The sequence below is a fragment of the Mustela nigripes genome, chromosome 12 (genome assembly GCF_022355385.1).
Source record: "Mustela nigripes isolate SB6536 chromosome 12, MUSNIG.SB6536, whole genome shotgun sequence".
NCBI lineage: Eukaryota > Metazoa > Chordata > Mammalia > Carnivora > Mustelidae > Mustela > Mustela nigripes.
In genome coordinates, this window is record NC_081568.1 from 75,569,758 (window position 1) to 75,595,256 (window position 25,499).

Genomic DNA, 25,499 nt, shown 5'->3' on the forward strand with positions numbered 1-25,499 from the left:
GATCCTTGCTAAGTACTGAGCCCAGTGTGAGGTTTGATTCCAGGACCCTGGGATCATGACCTGAGCCCAAGGCAGAGGCCTCAACCCACTGAACCACCCAAGCACCCCCTGTATATTTATTTTTAAAGAGTAACTTTAGTAGTGAAACCTGAGCTACCCATGCTGGATTGTTAGAGTCATGCAGGTGTCAAGGCTCCTGGCCAAATTCTGCTAATGAAATTATAGCCAGGGTGGGTGGCTCAGTCAGTTAAGTGTCTGCCTTTGGCTCAGGTCATGATTTTAGGGTCCTGGAATCAGGGCCAGCATCCTGCTCCCTGCTTACCCAAGGGTCTGCTTCTCCCTCTCCTTCTGCCCTCCCCACACTTGTGTGTTCTCTCTTTCTCACTTTCTCTCTATGAGGTAAATAAATAAAGTCTAAAAAAAGAAAGAGAGAAAGAAACAAAAGCTGGTCATTAGGGGTGTGTCTTTCTATTCTCTTCTTTTTTATTGGGAGGACATTTAAGGCAGTAGCTGTTGATTGGTGGGAAGGAAAGGAAAAAGAATAATGGGGCACCTGTCTGGCTCAGTCAGTAGAGCGAGTCTTGATCTCCGAGCCACACGTTGGGTGTCAAGTTTACCTTTAAATAAATTAACAAACAAACAAACTTCAGGTTTTTAATTCAGAAATGCCATGAAGCAACCTCTGTAGCAGATGTCAACTGGAGGCAAGCCACAGGTACCCTGCATGAGAACCTGCATGGTTCTCATGTGCCTGTGCCACCCTCAAAGTCCTAACCTAGACTCTTGCATATTTAAAGAATACTTTAAGTAAACAACACCCCCCTTTTGGACAATAGCCATTTCCTTTATCTGGAATAAAAATTTTTTGAATTGTGGAAAAGTAACCATTAGATTTACCATTTTAGGGGTGCCTGGGTGGCTCAGTGGGTTAAGCCTCTGCCTTCAGCTCAGGTCATGATTTTAGGGTCCTGGGATCGAGCCCCGTATCGGGCTCTCTGCTCAGTGGGGAGCCTGCTTCCTCCTCTCTCTCTGCCTGCCTCTCTGCCTACTTGAGATCTCTCTCTCTGTCAAATAAATAAATAAAATCTTTTTAAAAAATTTTTACCATTTTAACTATTTAAAATGTTATAATACGTGGTATTTAGTACATCCACAGTGTCGTGCAACCGATAGTACTTTCTAGTTCCAAAAATTTTCATCATCCCAGAAGCAAGCCTGATACCCGTTAAGCAGTACTGGAATAATTTTTGTTACCAATGTTTTAAAATGAATGTCTAGAGATAGCATTCTCTCCTACCTGTGAAAGTTGATTTTAAGTGTTCAGACCTGGATGTGTATATGAAAGGGATCCTGCCCTTCTTTACACACACACCTTTTATTCACATGCAGTAGTTAACATTTTCAAGGTGAAAAAAAAGGAATGTTTTTTCATTCTTCAGTTTGTTAGGCTGAGTACTTAATGTTTGGTGGGTGTATGAGTATCTGTAGTTCTTCTGTTTGGAGGCTTGTTAGATCCTAATGATAACAAAAGGGTTCAGTGATGAGTGTGCTTTTTTCTTTTTTCTTTTTTTTTTTTAAGTTTTTAATGTAGGCTCCATGCCCGGCATGGAGCCCAGTGCAGGGCTTGAACTCACAACCCTGAGATCGAGACCTGAGCCAAGATCAAGAGTCGGATGGCTAACTGACTGAGCCACAGAGGCTCCCCATGAGTGTGCTTTCTAATTATATCTTTAGGTCTAACTTTAATTGAAACAGATTTGGGCTCATAAATAAATGGCCAGATTCTAAAACAATCCATCTTGGGGAGTTTCAGACTAATAAAGAGAATTTTTTCCTTAATGTGCAGTGGGCTTGTCATGGGATGGAAGTCACTTTTGTAAGATGGGCAGGTAGTTTAAATGAATCAAAACTTTTAAATAAATCAAAACTTTGACAATAGCTAAGGTCATTGAAGTGGATTAATATTACAGGGCCCCTAAATTCATTTCATAGTGGAGCGCCTGGGTGGCTCAGTGGGTTAAAGCCTCTGCCTTCGGCTCAGGTCATGATCCCAGGGTCCTGGGATCGAGCCCCGCATCGGGCTCTCTGCTCAGCAGGGAGCCTGCTTCCTCTTTCCTCTCTCTCTGCCTGCCTCTCTGCCTACTTGTGATCTCTATCTGTCAAATAAAATAAATAAAATCTTTAAAAAAAAATAAATAAATAAATTCATTTCATAGTAAAAGCTCTGTCTGTCTGTCTGTTCAGGAACCCTTTTCTCCTGCTCCTAGTAGAGTTTCCATTGCCAAATAGAAACTAAGAAGCCTACACAGCTTCCTGGAGCTATGATAGCCAGTTGGCTAACAACCAAGGGAGTGGTAGGATGAACATCCTGCTATCTCTAAGAGCTCTCTTGTGTTAAAGATGCCCTCTATGTGGTGGGTGGCAGGTTTCTTCATTAATGCTGGTGAGATGTAGTTTTTAAGAGCAGTTTTCATGGAATTGTAGGAGAGAAAAGTTGATTGGACCCACAAGAAACATTTGCCTAAGTCCAGAAAAGAGGTGACAGGGTTGTCAAGAGAAGGCAGCATCACTAACTCTGGCTATCTTCTTTTCAGAATTCAAGAAATACCGTTCTGGCCTCTTCTGGATTTGGAGCATCTCTCCCAAGTTCATCACAACCTTTGACTTTTGGAAGTGGAAGGAGCCAGTCCAATGGGGTTCTAGCCACAGAAAAACCTTTGGGCTTCTCTTTTGGCTGTAGCTCTGCACCAGAGTCTCAGAAAGACTCTGATCTCTCCAAAAACTTGTTTTTTCAGTGCATGTCCCAAACCTTACCCACCAGTAACTACTTCACTACCGTTTCAGAGAGTTTGGCTGATGATTCCTCCAGTCGAGACTCATTCAAACAAAGCCTTGAGAGCCTGTGTAAAGGCAGATCCACTCTTGGAGCAGACACTAAATCAGGCTCTAAGGCTGGCAGCTCTGTGGATCGGAAGATGCCTGCAGAGTCCATGCCCACCCTCACGCCAGCCTTCCCACGGAGCCTCCTAAATCCCCGCACCCCAGAGAGTCATGAAAATCTATTTTTACAGCCCCCTAAACTATCCCGAGAAGAGCCCTCTAACCCTTTCCTTGCATTTGTGGAGAAAGTTGAACATAGCCCTTTCAGCAGCTTTGCATCTCAGGCATCAGGTAGCTCTTCCTCTGCTACCACAGTCACCTCTAAAGCCGCAGCCAGCTGGCCCGAGGCTCACTCCTCTGCAGATTCGGCATCCTTAGCAAAGAAGAAAACCCTCTTCATCACAACTGACTCCTCTAAACTGGTGTCCAGTGTTTTGGGCTCAGCTCTTACCACCGGAGGTCCAAGCCTCTCTGCCATGGGGAACGGCCGCTCCAGCTCGCCCACCAGCAGCCTCACCCAGCCCATTGAGATGCCTACTCTCTCCTCCAGCCCCACAGAGGAGAGGCCAACTGTGGGGCCTGGGCAGCAGGACAATCCCCTCCTCAAAACCTTTAGTAACGTCTTTGGCAGGCACTCAGGCAGCTTTCTGTCCTCCCCAGCAGATTTTTCACAGGAGAACAAAGCTCCTTTTGAAGCTGTGAAAAGGTTCTCACTGGATGAGCGAAGCTTGGCTTGCAGACAGGATTCGGACTCCAGTACCAACAGTGACCTGTCAGATTTGAGCGATTCTGAGGAGCAGCTGCAGGCCAAGACGGGCATGAAGGGGATTCCAGAGCACCTAATGGGGAAGTTGGGCCCCAATGGGGAGCGAAATGCTGAGCTATTGCTGGGCAAAGGCAAAGGGAAGCAGGCCCCAAAGGGCCGACCGCGGACCGCCCCCCTGAAAGGTGATCTTGCTGGGGTTATCCATTGCCTTGGCTCTGGCACTGGCCTCGAATGCCCACCTATTGTGCTCCTGGGCAGCAGAAGCCCTTCCTTTGATGGAAAGTTCTATAATCACGTGAAATAAAATAGCCAGAAGGGCCCAGTAGAGGCCCCTCATCCAACCTTATGGTTCAGGGCAGGATTGCATCTAACCCAGCAGTGTTACTAAAGAGGGATACTATCAGAAGAGTACCCTTGATATCCCTTTTGCTCAGGAGCTCTTTCCTGGTGTTTTTCTCATCTCTTTCTTCTCTTTGGCCTATCCTCTTTAATTTAGAGGAGATACTGTGTACAGCCTTTCATAGAATTACTTTAGCAAAAAGAATCACCCCTCAAATTTGCTTCTCTCTGTTACACATATAAAGTTTTAACACTTCTTCCAAAAGCCATTAACTCCGATGCTGTGAGGTTATGGTCCAGAATTACATACGGGCAAGTATCTAAGAAAGTCGAATGGTGAAAAGTAACTGTTGTCATTAGGAATTGGTATCCTAATGGGGGTACAAGAGTTGTTGTTAGTAGAATAGTTGTATCCCCAGAGGCTAGAGGCAAGTGGCTACTTTCTGCTTTCTTGAGTTTTTCTCACCCATGCCACAGTTGTTTCCTTGCAGTGGGACACTGCCCACAAATTCTCTCCATGGTCCTTAGCTTCCAGTTAAGCTTCTTTGCTCCCTCCCTTTCTGTCAAGGGTGGGTCTGGTAGGCACAAGCCAAGCCATGGCAAGGAAGAATGAGCCAGGTCAGGACAAGAATGCAACACCTGGAGGATCATGTTATTGGGTCTCAATACCAATCATGACCAGCTGTTTCTCCCCATTCACTTTCCACAGTTGGCCAATCAGTGCTGAAAGATGTGAGCAAGGTGAAAAAGCTCAAACAGTCTGGAGAGCCCTTCCTACAGGATGGGTCCTGCATCAATGTAGCCCCTCACCTGCACAAGTGTCGGGAGTGCCGCCTGGAGCGGTATCGGAAATTTAAAGAACAGGAGCAAGATGATTCCACTGTGGCCTGCCGCTTCTTTCACTTCCGGAGGTACCCAAACCAGTCTCTGTCTCCTTCCCAGTTTCCATTTCCCACTCTCTCTGAATCTCACATCTTTTCTTTGTTTTCCTTAACCCCTTGGTTCTGGGGTCTTTGCTCTGCCATAGGAGCCACTCAGGTGCTTGGGTTGTGAAGTGACTGGTGGCTTTGTCCCAAGGGAATTGAAGCTGAACAGTCTGAGCTGCAGGCCCCTGAGCTTTGTTACGTTATTCCTAACTTGGGTTCCATTTGAAACCAGTGGTATAAGCAGAAAGATGCGTGTTGTGGTGTATATGTGCCTGACCACTTACTCCTTTTAGGTACTAAAGTAACTTGGGAGCCTGGGTGGCTCAGTGGGTTAAGCCTCTGCCTTTGGCTCTGCTCATGATCTCAGGGTCACAGGATCGAGCTGCGCAGAGAGCCTGCTTCCCCCTCTCTCTTCCTACTTGTGATTCCTCTCTCTGTCAAATAAATCTCTGTCAAATAAATAAATAAAATCTTAAAAAAAAAATAAAGTACCTTGACTCTCTGAGAAAGGAAGAGGGAAGATTAGGAGATAATGGGAATTGTCCTTGAAATAGAGATAACTGACAAATCCTGGGAATGTCCCCTGCTTTTACCTAACAAATGCTTTTAGTTACTTTTCTTCTGTTTGATAAACTTAGAAATTCTTCTTCTAATTTCTTTTTTTTTTTTTAAAGATTTTATTTATTTATTTGACAGGCAAAGATCACAAGGAGGCAGAGAGGCAGGCAGAGAGAGAGAGAGAGGGAAGCAGGCTCCCCGCTGAGCAGAGAACCCGATGCGGGACTCAATCCCAGGACCCTGAGATCATGACCTGAGCCGAAGGCAGCGGCTTAACCCACTGAGCCACCCAGGCGCCCCTCTTCTTCTAATTTCTTCTGAAGATTTTATTTATTTATTTGACAGAGAGACAGCGAGAGAAGGAACACAGCAGGGGGTGTGGGGGAGGGGTAAGCAGACTCCCCACTGAGCAGGGAGCCCCATGCAGGCCTCCGTCCTAGGACCCTGGGATGATGACCTAAGCCAAAGGCAGAAGAATTTCATCTAAATGACCTTTCAGGAATTCTTCATTTGTAAAATAAATCCAAATGATTTATCCACATAGCATGGATTCACTCAGCAAATATTTACTGAGCACTTAACTGTGTGCCAGACATTGTTGTGGGCACTGAGGGTTAAACAGCATATAAAACCATAAAGATCCAGACCTTAGGAGGTTGCTGAGGAGGGAGATTAAATACTTATTTAATAATAATAATTAATAATCAATTAATAATTAATTAATTATAAGTCATGTGAGCTGATAGTAACTATGAAAAAAATAAAGACAGAAGAGGATTGAAGTAAGGGGAGGTTAAGAGAAGCTATAGTTTAAATAGGATGATTTTAGAAACTGAGATTTGAGTAAAGACCTTGAGGAGGCCAAGGAGTAGTTTGCACATTTTCCTGGGAGACAAGTATTCCAGGTAGAAGGCACAAGAGCAACTGTCCTAAGGCTGCAGTATTCCTGGTATGCTTGTGGAGCTAGGGTGGCAAAAAGATAGAGTGGGGGAAAAGATAGATTTGAGGTCATAGAGTTAACAATGGGTCCATTTTTTCTTTTTCTAAGATTTTATTTATTTATTTGACAGAGAGAGTGACAGCAAGAGAGGGAACACAAGGAAGGGTGTGGGGGAGGGAGAAGCAGGCTTCCTCCTGAGCAGGGAGCCTGATTAGGGACTTGACCTGAGTTAAAGGCAGACACTTAACAACTGAGCGACCCAGCTGCCCCATCTGTCCATATTTTAAAGGAATACTCTAAGGGGCTTGGCTTTTGTGTTGAAAGAGAAGTCACTGAAGGTTTTGAGCTGATGAGTGACACTGGGGAATGTTTTAAAGGATCACTGTAATTGCCTTCTTGAGAATAGATTATATTGAGGCAGAGGCAGAAACACAGAGAAGTAAGGAGGTTGTTGGAATTATCCAGGTGAGAGGTGATGGTGGCCTGCTGATAAAAGTGATGAGTCTGGTTGGATTAAGGATATATCTTGAGTGGGTCTCTGGGTGGCTCAGTCGGTTCTTCCTCTGCCTGCTGCTCCCCCCTGCTTCTGCTCTCTCTGTTTGTAAAATAAATAAATAAAATCCTAAAAAAAAAAAAAAGGAAAGAATATATTTTATATATATATATATATATATATATTTTAAAGATTTTATTTATTATTTGACAGAGAGAGAGATCACAAGTAGGCAGAGAAGCAGGCAGAGAGGGGGTGGGGAAGCAGGCTCCCCACCTAGCAGAGAGCCCGATGCAGGGCTCGATCCAGGACTCAGACCATGACCTGAGCCGAAGGCAGAGGCTTAACCCACTGAGCCACCCAGGCGGCCCGAAAGAATATATTTTAAAGGGAGAACTCATGATTTTCTGATGGGTTAGATGAGGAGTATGAAAGAAGGAATGAAGTCAAAGATGTTTCTATAGCTTTTGACGTAAAAACTGGAAGAGTAGGATTGCCATTTACTGCTAAGGAGATTTCTCAGGGAAAAGCAGGTTTGGGGAAGAAAAGGAGAACTTTAATTTGGGCTTTTTAAATTTGAGATGCCTGTTAAGATTTCTAGATGAAGATGTTGAAAGGGCAGCTGGAAACTTAACTCCTGAATTGAGGGGGAAAGTCCAGGCAGGAGGTTAAAAATTTTAATGTCACAGGGTATTTAAAGCTGTATGTCTGGGCACCTGGGGGCTCAGTTGGTTAAGCATCTGCCTTCGGCTCGGGTCATGATCCCAAGGTCCTGGGATCGAGCCCTGCATCAGGCTCCCTGCTTGGTGTGGGGAGCCGCCTTCTCCCTCTTCCAGTCCTCCTGCTTGTGCTCTGGGAAAGAATGAAAGAAAGGAAGGAAGAAAGAAAGAAAGAAAATCTTAATTTTAAAAAAAAAAAAAAGGCTGTGTATCTGCTTGAGGAGTCCAGGTGTAGTTAGAAAAGAGAAACATTCCTAGGACCAATCCTGAAGTTCTGCAATATTGAGAGACTAGAAAGATGAGGAGGAGCTGGTAAAGGAGGTTCAGAAAGAACAGCCAGTAAGGTGTCCTGGAAGGCAAATGAAGAAAATATTTCCAGGAAGGAATAATGAACTGTGGCAAATAATGGGGATTGAGTCAGGTCAGATAAGGACTGAAAATGATCATTGGATTTAAGGGGGCAAATGACCTTGTCAAAAACAGTTTTGGTATGTCATGGTGGGGGGAAGCCTGATAGGAGCCGGATGAAGAGAAAATAAAAGGGAAGAGGAACTGTTGACAGTTTAGACAACTCTAAAGAAATGTTGCTCTTACAAATAGATAAAAAGAGGAGGGTGTGGGATTGAGAGGATTTTTGAGATTGCAAGTTTAAATACCAGAGTGATTCAGTAGGGAGGAAACCAGAAGATGTAGACAAGAGAGTATGTGATGTGATGCCTATGCAAGAGGATAGGTTGTAGAGCATAGGTGGAGAGATGAGTCTTGGTTGGGACCTAGTTCATTCCTAGCAGCAGCAGGTCAGATGGAGGAGCATGAGCACAGTTGCAGGAAGGCCTGGTAGTATGGTGGGGGGAGCTTACGGGACATCTCTTCTGGTTCTTTGTATTTTCTCAGTGGAATACATAGCAAGGTCCTTATGGGAGAAATTACACTAGAGGTTAGAAGAGAAAGGTGAGGATATGAAACAGGCATCTAGGAGAGTGTGCATCAGGAAACTGTTGTGACTGGGAGGCAACATGAAGAGCTCACCTAACTTAGGTAGACATGAATTTCAAGTGTGACAGTGAGCATGGCTGTTTTCCTCTGGTCATGGTCAGTGGTGTGGGTGCACATGTCAAACAGGCAGATAGAGAAATTGCAGGGCAGTATATGAGGACAGCTTTTTTTTTTTTTTTTTAAATAAAGGTTTTATTTACTTATTTGTCAGAGAGAGAGTCAGAGCAAGAGTGAACACAAGCAGAGAGAGCAGTAGACAGAGGGAGAAGCAAGTTTCCTAGCTGAGCAAGGAGCCAGATGCGGGACTGGATCCCAGTCTTGACCTGAGCTGAAGACACGCTTGACTGACTTGAGCCACCCAGGTGTCCCCTGAGGACAGCTTTTTATTTTTATTTTGTTTTATTTTTTAAAGTACCCTGCTTTATGAACTTATTTATTTCTCTTTTTAAGATTTTATTTATTTGACAGTGAAAGAAGGAACACAAGCAAGGGGATTGGGGGAGGGAGAAGCAGGCTTCCCACTGAGCAGGGAGCCCGATGCGGGGCTTGATCCCACAACCCTGGGATCATGACCTGAGCCGAAGGCACACACTTAATGATTGAGCCACCCAGGCACCCCTGAGATCAGTTTTGGTTTTTTTTTTTTTTTCTTAAGATTTTATTTACTTATTTGACAGATAGAGATCACAAGTAGGCAGAGAGGCAGGGAGAGAGAGAGGAGGAAATAGGCTCCCTGCAGAGCAGAGAGCCCGATGTGGGGCTCAATCACAGGACCCTGAGATCATGACCCGAGCCGAAGGCAGAGGCTTTAACCCACTGAGCCACCCAGGCGCCCCTGAGATCAGTTTTTTAAAGAATGCAGACATAGTAAGTGTTCACAGGTCTTTCTGCTAGTGAAGAGAATGCATACTGTGTTGATGAAATAGAGTAGAAATTTTTTTCTTTTTCTTTAAGTATGTCTGCATCCAATTTGGGCATTGAACTTGCAACCCCAAGGTAAAGAGTTGGATGCCCTTCCAGCGGAGCCAGCCAGATGCCTTCCAGGGTGAAAATACTGCATGCTGATTGCTCTTACGTCCTACCTAATGTTTTTAGCTCCTAGGGTTTTAGGTGTGTATCAGTTTGCTTGGCTGCTGCTGTTTACCATGTATTTGATTATCTACCTTCCTATCTCAGGTTGATCTTCACTCGGAAGGGGGTGCTCCGTGTGGAGGGATTTCTGAGTCCCCAGCAAAGTGACCCTGATGCCATGAACCTGTGGATTCCCTCTTCCTCCCTAGCAGAAGGAATAGACCTAGAGACCTCAAAATACATCCTGGCTAACGTTGGGGACCAGTTCTGCCAGCTTGTGATGTCCGAGAAGGAGGCAATGATGATGGTGGAGCCACACCGTAAGACACCCTCTTGCTTGTTTTCCTGGCACTCCTGCTTAAGAACTTCAATTTTTTGTTGCTTAAAGGAGGAGTGGTAGGGGTGGCAGGTGGCATTTTCTGTGGATGAGCTAAGACTGATAAGACTTTTCTTTGTAGCAAACTAAGTAGCTGATGCCCTAACTATATCCAGCAGATCTCATTCCTTCCTTGATCCCTGTCTGGGTTTGGGTCACCCTGAATATTTTCAGTTTGCTTTGAACCAGTTTGTGATAGTAAGTGATACATGGTTTGTGAATAGAAGAAGCACTACTGGGTACCATGTTTCACACCTAGACCCCACCATTGTTCACATATTTTTGATATTTCATGTCTGTGAGATACTATACCTAAGGAGAATTCTCCTGTGAAAATTTTCCATACACTTCAAGTGAAGAATCCTCTTACTTCAAACTCCCCCAAATTGAAATTTTTACATTATCTTAAGTAAAAACATGGGGCATTTGTTTTCGTTGACACTTGTTCAGAAATATTAGCAGTAGCATCTATTTTCTTTCTCTTAACATTTATAGAAACACTGACTTCTTACATCTTTGAGTTTTATTGCTGGATAAAAACAGTTCGAGTAGCAGTCAGTGGATCTGGGGTCTTTTGCTGTTATTCACAATGATCAACGCCAACAATATTCCTCTTCCTCTTTCCACCAGAGAAAGTGGCATGGAAGCGAGCAGTGCGTGGTGTACGGGAGATGTGTGATGTATGTGAAACAACTCTCTTCAACATCCACTGGGTTTGTCGCAAATGTGGATTTGGGGTCTGCCTTGACTGTTACAGGCTCAGAAAAAGCCGTCCACGCAGTGGTGAGCAAATATTGTCCTGTTCAGTTCTAAAGGTAACCTGTCATTGGAGGTATGGGACTTGAAGCCAGAATGGGTTTGTGCCCCTTCTTGAACTGCTTAGCTTCCCTCATTTTTCTTGCATTGTGAGGCCTTAACAGTTGCCAGTATTCCAGCCTGACTGGGTAGGCTAAAAGAAGCCAAGAAGGGTTATTCTTTACCTTCTGTTTTTTCTCTCTCTCTCTTTTTTTTTTAAACAACATCTTTATTGATGTTACTATATAACTCACATGCTCTAAAATTCACCCTTTTAAGGTGTACAATTCAAAAGTTTTTAGTATATTCTCAAGGTTGTGCAACCATTTCCACTATCAAATTTCACTCTGGTTGCTCCAAAAAGAAATGTTGTACATAATAGCAATAACTATATTCTCTCTTTGCTCAGCCCTTGGTAACCATTAATCTACTTATTTTCTCATCTCTGTTGAATTACCTGTTGTGTACCTGTCTTATAAATGGAATCATACAATATTTGGCCACCTTTGACCTTTTACTTCAGCATACTGTTTTAAAACTTCATCCATGCTATAGCACATATCATTAACTTATTATTTTGTATTGCCAAATAATATTCCATTGTATGGATATACTACATTGTGTTTATCCGTTCTGATGGACATGTAGGTTGTTTCCATTCTGAGCTATTATGAAAAGTACCACTATGAACATTTGTGCACAGGTGTTTTGTGTGAGCATAGGTTTTCATTTCTTTTGAGTATATGCTTAGAGTGGAATTGATGGGCTAAATGGAAGTTCTAATTTAACCCTTTCAGGAACTGTCAAATTGTATTCCAGAGTAGCTACATAATTTTATAATCCCACCAGCAATGCACAAGGGTTCCAGTTTTTCCCCTCTTAAAAACACTTAATATTGTCTGCCTTTTTTTTTTTTTTTTTCCAAGATGTTATTTATTTATTTGATCTCTGGAGAGAGATCGCAGGTAGGCAAAGAGGCAGGCAGAGAGAGGGGGAAGCAGGCTCCCTGCCAAGCAGATCCCAGGACGCTGAGATCATGACCTGAGCCAAAGGCAGAGGCTTTACCCACTGCGCCATTCAGGTGCCCCTGTTGTCTGCCTTTTTGTTTATAGGAAAGAGTCCCTATCACATTGTGTGATTTTGGTTTACATTTCTCTGATGATTGTTGGTGTTGAGCTTCTTTTCACGTGCTTATTGGCTCTCTGTTTATCTTTGGAAAAATGACTATTCAGATCTTTTGCTTCCTTTTGTCCTTTATCTTACTACTTAACCTGAAAACCTTCTTGCCCCTTGACCTCCTCATTCTTCCCTCTTCTGAGATATTCTGCAGCCATTGGAATCCAGTGGTTTAGAGCTTATGCTACTGGGATTTGAAACCTCCTTTCACAGCTTATTACGCCAACTGTGGTATCTTGAGCTAGTTTCTTAATCACTAGAGTCTCAATTTCCTTATCTATAAAACAAAGGTGACATGAGTACTTCTTTCTCGGCATTGTTGTGAGGATTAAATGAGATATTTAAGTGGTTAGCACAGGGCCTAACATCCACTACTTAACTGTGTGTTACGTAGCTATCAGATCTTCCACTTCTGCCCATGAAAGGTTAACTTCCACAGGAATTGCCCTCCTGCCATAAACAAGAAAACGAGACCAAATGTATGAATCCACAGTTTTAGACATTGGACAGCAGGCAGCATGAATCTGTGATCTGTAAGAGAAGGGAAGAACCAAGGCAAATCCTACAATTTCTCCGGTTTACTGCCTGTAGACAGTTTCCAGGCTGCAGTAGAGGGAAGAGCAACTAAAACTGTTGGCAGTCTCACTGAGCTGAGACAGAGATCAGAGTCTGAGAAGAGTAAGGCAGTGTGCTAAAGACCTTAGAGCTGCACATAAAGAACAGAGCGGAGAGCGCAGAGCGGTCACCTCGGTTTTTGGCTGTATAGTGATCTGCACATATACGAGGCCCAAAAAGGAACCTTCAGAAACCAATTGACGTAATAATTTCCATAACTTACCATTTGTATTGCTACCAGAAAGACACTGGGAAGAGTCCAGAAGGGTCACAGTTTGACAGTGGGACTAATGTAGTTCCAGAATAAAGGGGGCTCTGGAGATAACATAGTGTAAAGCAAGCCTAGGAAGGATCCAACTGATCTGCAGGCTACTTAACTATGCACCAGACTAAAACCAAACATTCTTGAAAGGATTACGACAAAATCCAGCATTCTGAAACATTAAAGTAAAAAAACTCTGCATTTAGTCATGAAAAACCGGGAGGCAACTGGCTGGCTCAGTAGAGCATGCAACTCTTGATCTCAGGGTCATGAATTTGAGCCCCACACTGGGGATAGAGTTGACTTGAGAAAGAAAGAGAATGAAAGAGAAAGAAATAAGGGAAGGAAGGAAGGAAGAAGGAAGGAGGGAGGAAGGAGCAGGTATGAGTCTCTTTGGTACTGGACAACTACTTGCAAAGGAATGAAACCAGACCATTGTCTTAACACCATAAACAAAAATAAACTCAAAATGGATTAAATAACTAAATGTGAGACCCAAAACCATAAAACACATGTAAGAGAACATAGGCAGTAATCCCTTGAGTATTGGCCTTAGCAACATTTTTCTGAATATGTTTCCTCAGGCAAGGGAAACAAAAGAAAAATAAACTGTTGGGACTATACCAAAATAAAAAGCTTTTCCACAGCAAAGGAAACCATCAACAAAGCAAAACGGCAGCCTCCTGAACGGAAGAAAATATTTGCAAGTGATATATCCAATAAAGGGTTAATATCCAAACTATATAGATGACTTATATCAATGCCCCCCCCCAAAACCAAAACAAAAAACCTGTCTGGTTAAAAAATGGGCAGAGGACCTGCATAGACATTTTTTCAGAGAAGGCATACAGATGGCCAGCAGACACATGAAGACATGTTCCACATTATTCCCATCAGGTAAATGCAGACCAAAACCACAATGAGATCCTATGTCACACATGTCAGAAGGGCAAGTATCAAAAAGACAAGAAATAACAACTGTTGGGGAGAATGGAGAAAAAGGAACCCTCATGTGCTATTGGTGAGAATTTAAATTGGTGTAGTCACTATGGAAAACAGTATGGAGGCCCTCCAAAGAAAATGGATATGCTAATTCAAAAAAATGTACCACTATGTTTACTGCATTGCTGTTTACAATAGGCAAGATATGGAAGCAACCCAAGTGTCCATCTGTTGATGAATGGATAAAGAAAATGGGACGGGATAAAATACTACTCTGCCATAAATAAGGACATCTTGCCACTTGGAACAACATGGATGTACTTAAAGAGTATTGCACTAAGTGAAATAAATCAGACAAAGATAGATACCATATTTTTCACTTATATGTGAAATCTCAAAAACAAAACAGGGACACCTGGCTGGTTCAATCAGACCATGCAAGTCTTGATCTCGGGGACAAGGTCAAGCCCCACATTGGGCATAGAAACTACTTAAAATTCTTTTTTTTTTTTTTAAGATTTTATTTATTTATTTGACAGAGATCACAAGTAGGCAGAGAGGCAGGCAGAGAGAGAGAGAAGCAGGCTCCCTGCTGAGCAGAGAGCCTGGTGTGGGACTCGATCCCAGGACCCTGAGATCATGACCCGAGCCGAAGGAAGAGGCTTTAACCCACTGAGCCACCCAGGTGCCCCCCAAAAAATTCTTTTAATTAAAAAAATAATAAAGGGGTGCCTGGGTGGCTCAGTCAGTTAAGTGTCCAACTCTTGATTTCAGCTCAGGTCATGAGATTTCAGTTAAGGACCATGAGATTGAGCCCCATGTCAGGCCCTACTCTGGTTTTGGAGTCTGCTTAAGATTCTCTCCAATAAATAAAATCTTTCAAAAAGCGGCGGGGTGGGGGGGGTACCTGAGTGGCTCAGTTGGTTAAGTGTCTGCCTTTGGCTAAGGTTATGATCCCAGGGGTCCTGGGATCAAGTCCCACATCGAGCTCCTTGCTCAGTGGGAAGCCTGCTTCTCCGTCTACCTGAGGCTCCCCTGCTTGTACTCTCATGCTCACTCTTGCTCTCTGATGAATAAAATCTTTTAAAAAAAGATTCTTTCGCTCTCCTTTTGCCACCCCCAACCCCACTCACATACTCTTCCTTGCTTGCTTTCTCTCTAAAAAAAAATAAAATAAAACCAAAATGAACAAATAAACTCATAAATAAATGCAGAGAACAGACTAGTGATTTCCTGAGGGGAAGCAGTGGGAGGTGAGCAAAAAATAGGTGAGAGGGGTTAAGAGGTACAGAGTTCCAGTGATAAAGTCGTCACAGGGAATCTAGTCATTAACGTTGTAATAATATTGTTTGGTGGCAGATGGCACCTGCATTTGTCTTGGAGAGCATGGAGTAACATATAGAATCAAATCATTATGTTGTAAACATGAAACTACTTCAGAGTATCAACTATATGTCAACTATGCTTCAGTAATAAAAATTTTAAAGTAAAAGAATAATCACATTTGCAAAAAAGGCAGGATAATATAACCAATAATCTGTGGGAAAGAAACGATCAATAGAAACAAATCCAGAAATGACAGTGATGATAGAATTACTGTAAAAGGACCTTAAAGCTGCAATTATAAATGGTATATTGAAAGACATAAAGGGAGACATGAATATGATGAGTAGAAAAACAGAATACATAAGAGACCCAAGTGAATCATCTAGGTATGAAAAATATCTTTAAAAAAATTTATACTAGATGGGATAATGGCAGTTAGACACTGCAGAAGAAACAAGTTGGACATAACAATAGAAACCAACACTGAGGACAGAGAGAAGAAAGACTAAACTTAAAGATTGAAGAGTGCTGTCTTGAAGTATAGGAAGTATCAGGCAGTTTATGAAACAAAATTGTTGGGAGTTCCAGAAAGAGCAACAGTAGGAGGACAGATATAAAAAAATATCTGAACAAATAAAGCCACAAATTTTCCAAATTTGATGAAAAAGCTATAAAGCCACAAATCCAGCAATTAATCTCAAACAGAAGAAGCATTAAAACCACCCAAAACACATCAAAAACCACCTTACTGGAAAGCAGTAAGAGAAAGAAAAAATCTGAAAGTCACAAGAGGGTAAAAAAAAACAAATTATATACAAAATAATGAAGATAAGAATGACAGCCAACTTGTCAGAAAACTATTGATACAGAAAGGGAATTCAGATTTACACAAAGGAATGAAAAACTTCCTATGTGAAAAATATTTAAGTAGATATGAAAGGCTTTCTTATTTTTACTTTTTTAAAAAGATAGTTGTTTAAAGGAAAAGTAACAATGTAGTGAGGGGTTGATAATATATGTAAAATTAAAATATGTAGTAATAGCACAAAAGAAGGGAAATGGAATTAGTTCAGTTTTACAGGGGTCTCAGGGAGAAGAGTGGTATAATATTTGAAGATAGACTGTGTTAAGTTAGAGACACTACAAACCCTAGGGCCAATAGTAACAAAGAGGTGTATATATAGCTAATAAGCCAAAAGTAGAATATCAAATCATAAAAGCAGCTAGTTCAAAAGACGGGACAAGTAAACAGATATATAGTATATCTTGTATTCAGTTTTCTTGGGGTCGGTAGCACTATTACAAAAACAACAACAACCCAAAAACCTGTCCATAAAGGTCTTTGACGGAGTGAAAAATTAAGGTTGAAAAGCACTGAACCTAGGTACAGGTAGGAGCATCTTATATAATTCAAAAGACTGACTTTTTTTTTTTAAGGTTTCTTTTTTTTTTTTTTTTAATTTATTTATTTGACAGACAGAAATCACAAGTAGGCAGAGAGGCAGGCAGAGAGGGGGAGGCAGGCTCCCTGCTGAGCAGAGAGCCCGATACAGGGCTCAATTCCAGGACCCTGAGATCATGACCCGAGCTGAAGGCAGAGGCTTTAACCCACTGAGCCACCCAGGCGCCCCAAGACTGACCTTTTCTCCCTGAGATCAGGAGCAGAGCAGGGTGTCTACTTTTCACAATTTCTCAACTCTAAGCTGGAGTTACTATACATTTCTACACATCAAGAAATAAAAGCATACCCTTCCCACACCTGCACCCCCAAAAAAGGCATATGGACTGGAACGAAGTAAAATATTTTTTTATTTCCAGGTGACATGACCATCTGTGTAGTAGAGTGCCTGGCTGGCCCAGTAGGAAGATGTTGTGACTCTTGATCTCAGGGTCCTGGGTTCATGCCCCATGATGGGTGTAGAGATTTATTTTTTTTTAACTTTGTAGTCTTTTTTAGATTTTATTTTTAGGTAATCTCTATACCTGCTGTGGGGCTTGCACTCACAACCCAAGAGTCAACTTCAGGAGTAATGTTTTCTATGTACTGAGCCAGCCAAGCACCCCAGATGTAGTGATTATTTAAAAAAAAAAATTTTTTTTTAAAGAAGAGAAAGAAATCTACAAAAAAGCTACAAGAACTAAAATGTGCATTTAGCAAGATTGCAGGACAAAACACAACAAAAATCAATTCTATTTCTATATGCTGTCAATGAGCAATTAGAATTTGAATTTTTAAATCACTATCCTTTATGGCAGCATCAAAAAAACATGAATTGTGTAGGGATAAATTTAGTCAAAATGCAAAAAACGCATACACTGAAAACAACAATTGCTGAGAAAAATGAAAAAAGACAAAATAAATGCAGAGATGTGACATATTCATGGAAAGAAGATGGTGTACTAAGATGTCACTTCTTCCAAATTAATCTATTACATGTAATTCAAATCAAAATTCCAGTAGGCCTTTTTGTAGAAATTGAACAAGCTGATTCTAAAATTTACATGAAATCAAAGGACTAGAATAATGAAAACAGTTTTGAAAAAGAAGGCAGTTGGAGGATCTATACTACTTCATTTTTTTTTTTAAGATTTTATTTATTTATTTGACAGATCACAAGTAGGCAGAGAGTCAGGCAGAGAGAGAGAAGGAAGCAGGCTCCCCACGGAGCAGAAAGCCCAATGCGGGGCTCAATCCCAGGACCCTGAGATCATGACCCAAGCCAAAGCCAGAGGCCCAACCCACTGAGCCACCCTGGCGCCCCATACTACTTCATTTTAAGAGTTACAATATAGCTACAGGAATCAAGGCATTGTGGTAATACAATAAAACAGAAATAAGCACGCATATAATCAGCTGATTAGTTAACAAAGGTGCCACAATAATTCAGTGGGGAAAAGATAGTTCTTTCAACAAATGGTACTGGAATAACTGTGTATCCATACTCGAATAAAATAAACTTAATTTTTACTCATGTCATATATTAAAAGTTAGCTCTTAAGTAAATCATGGGCCTAAACATAAAAGCTAAAACTATAAAACCTCCAGAAGAAAAAATAGAAGATCTTTGTATCCTTGGGTTGGGTAAATATTTTTTAGATAGGACACAAAAAGCAAAAAAATTATCAAATTTGAAAGCTTTCGCTGTTCAAAAAAACAGTCTCAAATAAAAAGGTAAGCTACAGACTGGGAGAAGAGATTGACTGATCCCATATTTGTTAAAGGACTTGAATCCATGGGGCACCTGGGTGGCTCAGTGGGTTAAAGCCTCTGCCTTCGGCTCAGGTCATGATCCCAGGGTCCTGGGATCGAGCCCCACATCAGGCTCTCTGCTCAGTAGAGAGCCTGCTTCCTCCTCTCTCTCTGCCTGCATCTCCACGTACTTGTGATCTCTGCCTGTCAAATAAATAAATTCTTAAAAAAAAAAAAAAAAAAGGACATGAATCCACAATAAAGACGTCTTAGAACTCAATAAGAAGACAAACAAATTTTTAAAAATTAACATATAATGTATTTGTTTCAGGTGTGTGATTCATCCTTCCACAATTTACAGCACTCACCACAGCACATATCCTCCCCAGTGTTCATCATCCAGCTACCCAATTCCTCCAACCCCCCTCCATTCCAGCAATCCTCAATTTGTTTCCTGAGATTAAGAGTCGCTCATGGTTTGTCTCCCTCTCTGGCTACGTCTTGTTTCATTTTTTTCCCCCTCTTCCCCTATGATCCTCTGCCTTGTTTCTTAAATTCCACATATCAGTGAGATCATATGATAATCAGTGGGAGATGTTCCTCTCTGATTGACTTATTTCACTTAGCATTATACCCTCTAGTTCCAGCCATGTTATTGCAAATGCCAAGATTTCATATTTTTGATGGCTGCATAATATTACAGACAACCCAGTTTTTAAGTGAGCAAAAGATTTGAACAATACTTTACCAAAGAAGATAGATCAATAGAAAATTAGAACCATAGTGAACAATCCTTGTATCCACTTGGAAGGCTAGAATTTTAGTGACTGATAATACCAAGTGTTGCCAAGGATGTGGAAAAACTAGAACTCTTAAAATTGCTGGTAGGAATGCACACTGATAACCTCAATTTGGAAAACCTGTATGGCCATTTCTTATAAACATTCCATATGATCCAGCATCCCACTTCTAGGGATTTATGAGAGAAATGAAAACATGTCCACCTAAAAGATTCTACTTGGATGTTTATAGCAACTTTATTCATAATAGCCCCCAAATTGGAAACAATCCAACTGTTCACCAGCTGGTGAATGAGTATATTTAAAAAAAAAAAAGGATATCCATACGATGGAAGAGTATTCAGCCATTAAAAAGGAATGATTACTGATAATGAACATGTATGTATAAATCTCAAATCATGCTATCTGAAAGAAACCTGACACAACTGACTACTGTATGCTTCCAATTATATGAAATTCTAGAAAAAGCAAAACGTTAGTATTAGAAAGTTGATCAGTGGTAGCCAGAGATTAAGAAAAGGCTTTGACCACAAGCATAGGACTTGAGGGAACATCAGGAAGGGAGATGGAAAGTTCTATATCATGAAGGTGGCGGTGTTTATACAATTGTATACATTTGTCAAAATTACATTGAAGTGCACACTTTAATTTGTTGAATTTTTTGTATGTATATACAATAAATAATAAAACAATGAAGCAGATTCTTTGAAAGTTAGATGTTGTCTTCTCTGGCCCTTGAGAAAGTTGGCCTATAGGATCTGAAACTCTGACTCACTGAGAAGGATATATCTTGTGACCCTCGTAAAATAAATGAAGTTCTTTTATTTCTGTTTCAGAGACCGAAGAGATGGGTGATGAAGAAGTTTTCTCCTGGTTGAAGTGTGCAAAGGGGCAGTCCCATGAACCAGAGAATCTCATGCCCACACAGATCATCCCTGGCACAGGTAAGGGAGTTCTTTCAAAATTTGGGGAAAGAAGGGCTCCTGGCTAGCTCAGTCAGAGAAGTGGTGGTTCTTGATTTCGGGGTTGTATGTTTGAGCCCCATATTGGGTATAGAAATTACTTAAATAAACCAAAAAAAATACTAAAAATAAAGAACATTTGAGGGGAAAAAAGTGTTTTTCAGTTAATTTAGGTATAACTCACACACCATAAAATCTGGTGAGGTGGTTTATCCTGGCCAGATTTTGTTTAGCCTCCCCAGATTTTTCTGACAGTTTGAATCGTTAGATAGCTGTTAGATTTTATGCAGCCAATGCACACTTGGCTCACCTTTCTGGTTGGAGACATTGGTTACTTTTCGACATAATATTTTACATTCCTGTGGTTGGTAGGATCAGAATAGAAGTCCCAAATGCTTCTAGAAAGACTTTTGATTTTAGGTTTGTAAAAATCCACCTAAAGCTAATCAAATTTCTTAAATCCCTGAAGAAAGCAGCTTAACAGGAGGAACGAGTGACCCTGTTTATGTCACAGTCCCAGCTTACTTCAGTGAGTCCTCCAAAAAGTTTCCAGCTTCCATACTTCTGATAACACATAGACATTGAAGATGGCTAGTCTACTATCTATATTCTCCTCTGCTGTGCAAGGGGCACTCTGGATCCTTATACCCAGTGCCTCCAAGCAGAAGGGTTCCCTCAGTGCATCAGTAGGATGGCTGCTCCCTGCTGATCTAAGCATTGGTTAAATGTTGATGTTAAGTTTGCACTGGTCTGGTTTTTTTCTCTACATTTTCTTTTTTGTTAGGTATAACTTAAAGTATACAAATCTCAAGTATACAATTCAGAATGTTTACCATGCTTTCGAACATTAAAGAATCTAACCCTAGAGTTTCTCCTACAGGTCAGCTTGCTAATGTTTACTAGAAGAGGGAGTGTAGGTTAGTAGTTAAGAGTGCACAGAACTTTAGGACTAAGTATACCTCAGCTAAACTGTTAGTACTTCCATTTACCAACTATGTGTGCTTGAGCAAATGACATAAACTACTCGTGAGTATCAGTTTCATCATCAGAAATTGAGAGTGTGGAGCACCTGGCTAGCTCAGTCAGTGGAGTGCAATGCTTGATCTTCGGGGTTGTGAGTTCGAGCCCTATATTGGGTGTAGTGATCACTTAAAAAAAAAATACAATCTTTAGGGGTACCTGGCTGGTGTTCAGTTGATAGAATATGCGACTCTTTTTTTTGTTTTTAAGATTTTATTTATTTGACAGAGATCACAAGTAGGCAGAGAGGCAGGCCAAGAGAGAAGGGAAGCAGGCTCCTTGCCGAGCAGAGAGCCTGATTTGGGACTCCATCCCAGCACCCTGACACCATGACCTGAGCAGAGGCTCAACCCACTGAGCCACCCAGGCGCCCCGAACATACAACTCTTAATCTCAGGGTCTTGAGGTCTGGGTGTGGAGCCTGCTTAAATAAATTTAGGGGTGCCTGGGTGGCTTGGTCAGTTAAGCGTCTGCCTTCGGGTCCTGAGATCTAGTTCCACGTCAGGCTCTATACTCAGCAGGGAGCCTGCTTCTCCCCTTCCCTCTGCCTTCTGCTCCCCCTGCTTGTGTACTCTCTCTCTCTGTCAAATAAATAAAATCGTAAGTAAAATCTTTTTCAGAAAAATTGAGGGTAAAGGCTACCACCTCACTGAAATGTGAAGTGGTAGCCTTTTACCTTTACCTTTAAGGGTTGAGGAGGGTAATATAAATGAGATCCTTAATATAATATAATATAAATATAAATGAGGGTAATATAAATGAGATCCTTAGCACAATACCTGGCACATAAAACATTCTGCGGCTTTCGTTGTTGCTGTCTGTCTTCCAGCTCTTTACAATATTGGAGACATGGTACATGCTGCCCGGGGCAAATGGGGAATAAAAGCAAACTGCCCTTGTATTAGTCGGCAGAACAAATCTGTGCTGAGACCTGCTGTCACCAATGGGATGTCACAGGTAAAGTGGTATGTGTGGGTATAAGTGAGAGAAACTTCACCTCTTAGTACTGGGAAGTGCCCCCATTTTCACCTGTGTTGTCCTAGGCTACTGTAGGATACCTGAGGAATTAGGGGATGGAGAAGTGTTTCTAGAGAGAGCCCCAAAAATGTTACTCAGGGATTTGATTCCCTCTGCCTGGTACGAGTTTCTCTTCAGTCATTTTAAAACCATTTCAGGCTGGGTTGATAAATAGCACAAAGAAATTCTCTGCATCTTGTCAAGATTTACACTTTAGAGTCCTTATATAGGTGAGAAGTATAGAAAATGTTACTAGGAAGGCAGTCCTATCTGTGTGCATGGTCCCTGTCCTTGTCATGTTAGGTACTGAGGACAGAAATGTGAAGACTGGCCTGCTGAGCTGGGATCATTCTACCCTGAAAACAATGCCAGGCCTCCAGAGAGGCAGTGGTTTGCTCATTGCTCTGTCAGAGGTGGAGGTCATTCCGGTTTGATGGTAACTGTTTTGAACAAGAGGCTGTTTTTAAAACACATTTGCACACCCACACACATACCCTTACCTGCTTTCCAAGAACACAACCAACACATGGTCAGGAGGAGCCACAGGAATTAAGGCTACTCATCTGGAAAATTCAGTAATAGAACATTTATGGATTATTTATGTGTGCCAAACACTATACCAAACTCTTTGCGTATACTATCTCATTTAATCCTCAGAACAGCTTAATGAGCTTACTTTCTATTAAAATATTAGTTACATTCAACTGTTCTTTCCACAGAACCAAGTTTCTGACACATTGCAGAACTCCTTAAATGTATGGTAAATTAATGAATGAATGAAATAGCAGTTTATGGGACAGTTTCACATTGTTTTCCCAGACCTTTTCAGTGTCAGCAGCCCTTACTGTGTTTTTTGTTTTTTGTTTTTTCCTGTGCAAGGACAGCACTCTAACCATGTTGGCCTTCTATGCTTTAGCTTCCTAGCATAAACCCTAGTGCCTCTTCTGGAAGTGAAAACACCTTCTCAGGCGGAGGAGGAACTGCAGCAGTAACGTCAGAGACCGACCATGTTCCAAAAGCCGACAGCACTGATATCAGATCTGAGGACTCTCTGAAAGCAGAGAGTTCAGCTTCAAATAGCAATAGTGAGCTAAAAGCCATCAGGCCCCCTTGCCCCGACACGGCTCCCCCCTCTTCTGCCCTGCACTGGTTGGCAGATTTAGCAACTCAGAAGGCTAAAGAGGAAACAAAAGGTGAGATAAACACAAGCCTTTACCCTGCCTGCGGGTGGAACACTTGAGTTATTCAGGGATTCTTCACACTCACACATTACCATCCACATTTATAAAGCATGCTGCTTGCTTTCTCTTTCACATAAAATAAGAGAATCTCCTTCATTTTCTTTCTAGAAGTGGAGCTTTTTAAAAAAAGTACATGCCTGGGCTCTACCCCAGACCTCTTTAGTCAGAATTAATCATAGAGTTGTAATAAGCTTCCAGGTGGTTCTGTTATGCAGCCAGGTTTTCAGTGGGCACAAAGTCACCTGGGGAATTGTTAAATATGCGGATTCCTATGCCTCACCAGAACTATTAAGTGACAACCTCTTAAAGAACTATCAAGAATCTCCATTTCTCGTGATCACCCCAGGTGATTCCTCTACAGGTCTTCTGAAGACCCCCTTGTAAAGACACTGTCTTAGCAAGTAATGGAGATGAAAGATGGATGGGAATAAGAAGAAGTTTGAAATTCAGATCGGGGAAAGGAAGAAAGTAGTAGGAGAGCTTCTCCTTGGCCATGATCCTGCTATAGTCATACCTGGTCAGGCTTGGTCCATATGAAACTATATGTAGTTTGGGGGGCAGGAGTGGGGAAAATCTGCTCCTTCCCACTTTGCTGATTTTTAGGAGTCTGTTGCCTGTTGGATGTTCCTTATGATGCCTAATATTGTTCCCGGTTATGTCCTTACAGAAGCAGGGTCCCTGAGGTCGGTGCTCAGTAAAGAATCTCATTCACCCTTTGGGCTGGACTCGTTCAACTCCACTGCAAAGGTCTCTCCGTTGACTCCAAAGCTTTTCAACAGTCTGTTACTGGGTCCCACTGCCTCTAACAACAAAACCGAAGGCTCTAGCCTTCGAGACCTCCTTCACTCCGGGCCTGGAAAGCTTCCTCAAACCCCCTTGGACACAGGCATACCCTTCCCCCCCGTCTTCTCTACATCCTCAGCAGTAAGTGTCCTTTCTACAACTCTAGCCTTTTCCAGTGAAGAGCCATTAGAGATCTGATAACTGGGTTAGAGTATGTTTGGGTAACTTGTATTCTCTTCATTGTGTGTCCAGTTAATAAGATCTTTCTTTACATTTGAGTTTGGGGAATGTTTGAGATCCCTTTAAATCATGAAAATTTTTTGCCCTGTCAAGAACTCAGTAAAATTAAGACATTGAAATTTTCACTCAGCAGAAATTACTATTTTCTTGACAATAATGGGCATTATTTTTTTTTTTAACTTAGGCAGTACATCCATGTTATCTTCTCTTGGATATCTAATAGACACCTCAAACCATGTAACCATGTAACACATGTAAGACCACATTCCTGCCTCATCTTCTGCCCGTAAGCCTGCTTCTCCCTTAGTTTCCTCTCTTGGTAATGGGCATTTGCATTCTTCCATTGCTTGGCCAAAATCTTGGAGTCATTCAGGACTCCCATCTCTCACATTTCATATCTAATCTGCCAGCACCTCTTTAAGTTTGATCTTTTTTTTTTTTTTTTTTTTTTTTTTTAAAGATTTATTTATTTGACAGAGATCACAAGTAGGCAGAGAGAGAGGAGGAAGCAGGCTCCCCCACTGAACAGAGAGCCCAATGCAGGACTCGATCCCAGGACCCCAAGATCATGACCTGAGCTGAAGGCAGAGGCTTTAATCCACTGAGCCACCTAGGTGCCTCCCAGTTTGATCTTTAAAATGTATTCAGAGTCCACTCATTTCTCATTGGCTCCCTCATTTCCTATTTGGTCTGAGCCAGCATCCTCTCTTTCCTGCGTATTTGGAGTAAACTCCTTACAGGTCCCCTTTATTTCTTCCCTTTTCCACTCTCTATAGTCTGTTGTCAATACAGCAACTAGAGTGATTCTTTTAAAATATAAGTGATCTCCTAGCCATGATTTATGTCACTTTTGCCTAAACTCCTTCAGGGGCTATACTCCTAGTATAAGCAGAGTTCTTTCTGTGGATGGTAAGGCTCCATCCCTGTCTGTGCGTCTTGCCTACACTTCTCTGATTTCAGCTGTCACTTTCCTTGTGCAAACTGCTCTTGACTACACCCACCTTCATATTCTTTGAACATAACAAGGCAGGCTCCTTCTTCAGAGCCTTTGCATTTGTCCTTCTAC

At 41.8% G+C, this 25,499-nt stretch overlaps 1 protein-coding gene across 2 annotated transcripts in view; it reads left to right on the top strand.

Annotated features, from left to right (window-relative positions):
• The window catches only part of KDM3B (lysine demethylase 3B), a 70,150-nt gene that overhangs the window by 32,439 nt on the left and 12,212 nt on the right, over window positions 1-25,499 (top strand). For both annotated transcript variants that reach the window (XM_059417656.1, XM_059417657.1), the window contains 8 exons: window positions 2,595-3,828; window positions 4,695-4,896; window positions 9,794-10,008; window positions 10,695-10,847; window positions 20,007-20,114; window positions 21,982-22,109; window positions 23,086-23,362; window positions 24,078-24,334. In XM_059417656.1, coding sequence (XP_059273639.1) covers window positions 2,595-3,828; window positions 4,695-4,896; window positions 9,794-10,008; window positions 10,695-10,847; window positions 20,007-20,114; window positions 21,982-22,109; window positions 23,086-23,362; window positions 24,078-24,334 — 2,574 coding nt within the window. The remainder of the gene's footprint in view (window positions 1-2,594; window positions 3,829-4,694; window positions 4,897-9,793; window positions 10,009-10,694; window positions 10,848-20,006; window positions 20,115-21,981; window positions 22,110-23,085; window positions 23,363-24,077; window positions 24,335-25,499) is intronic.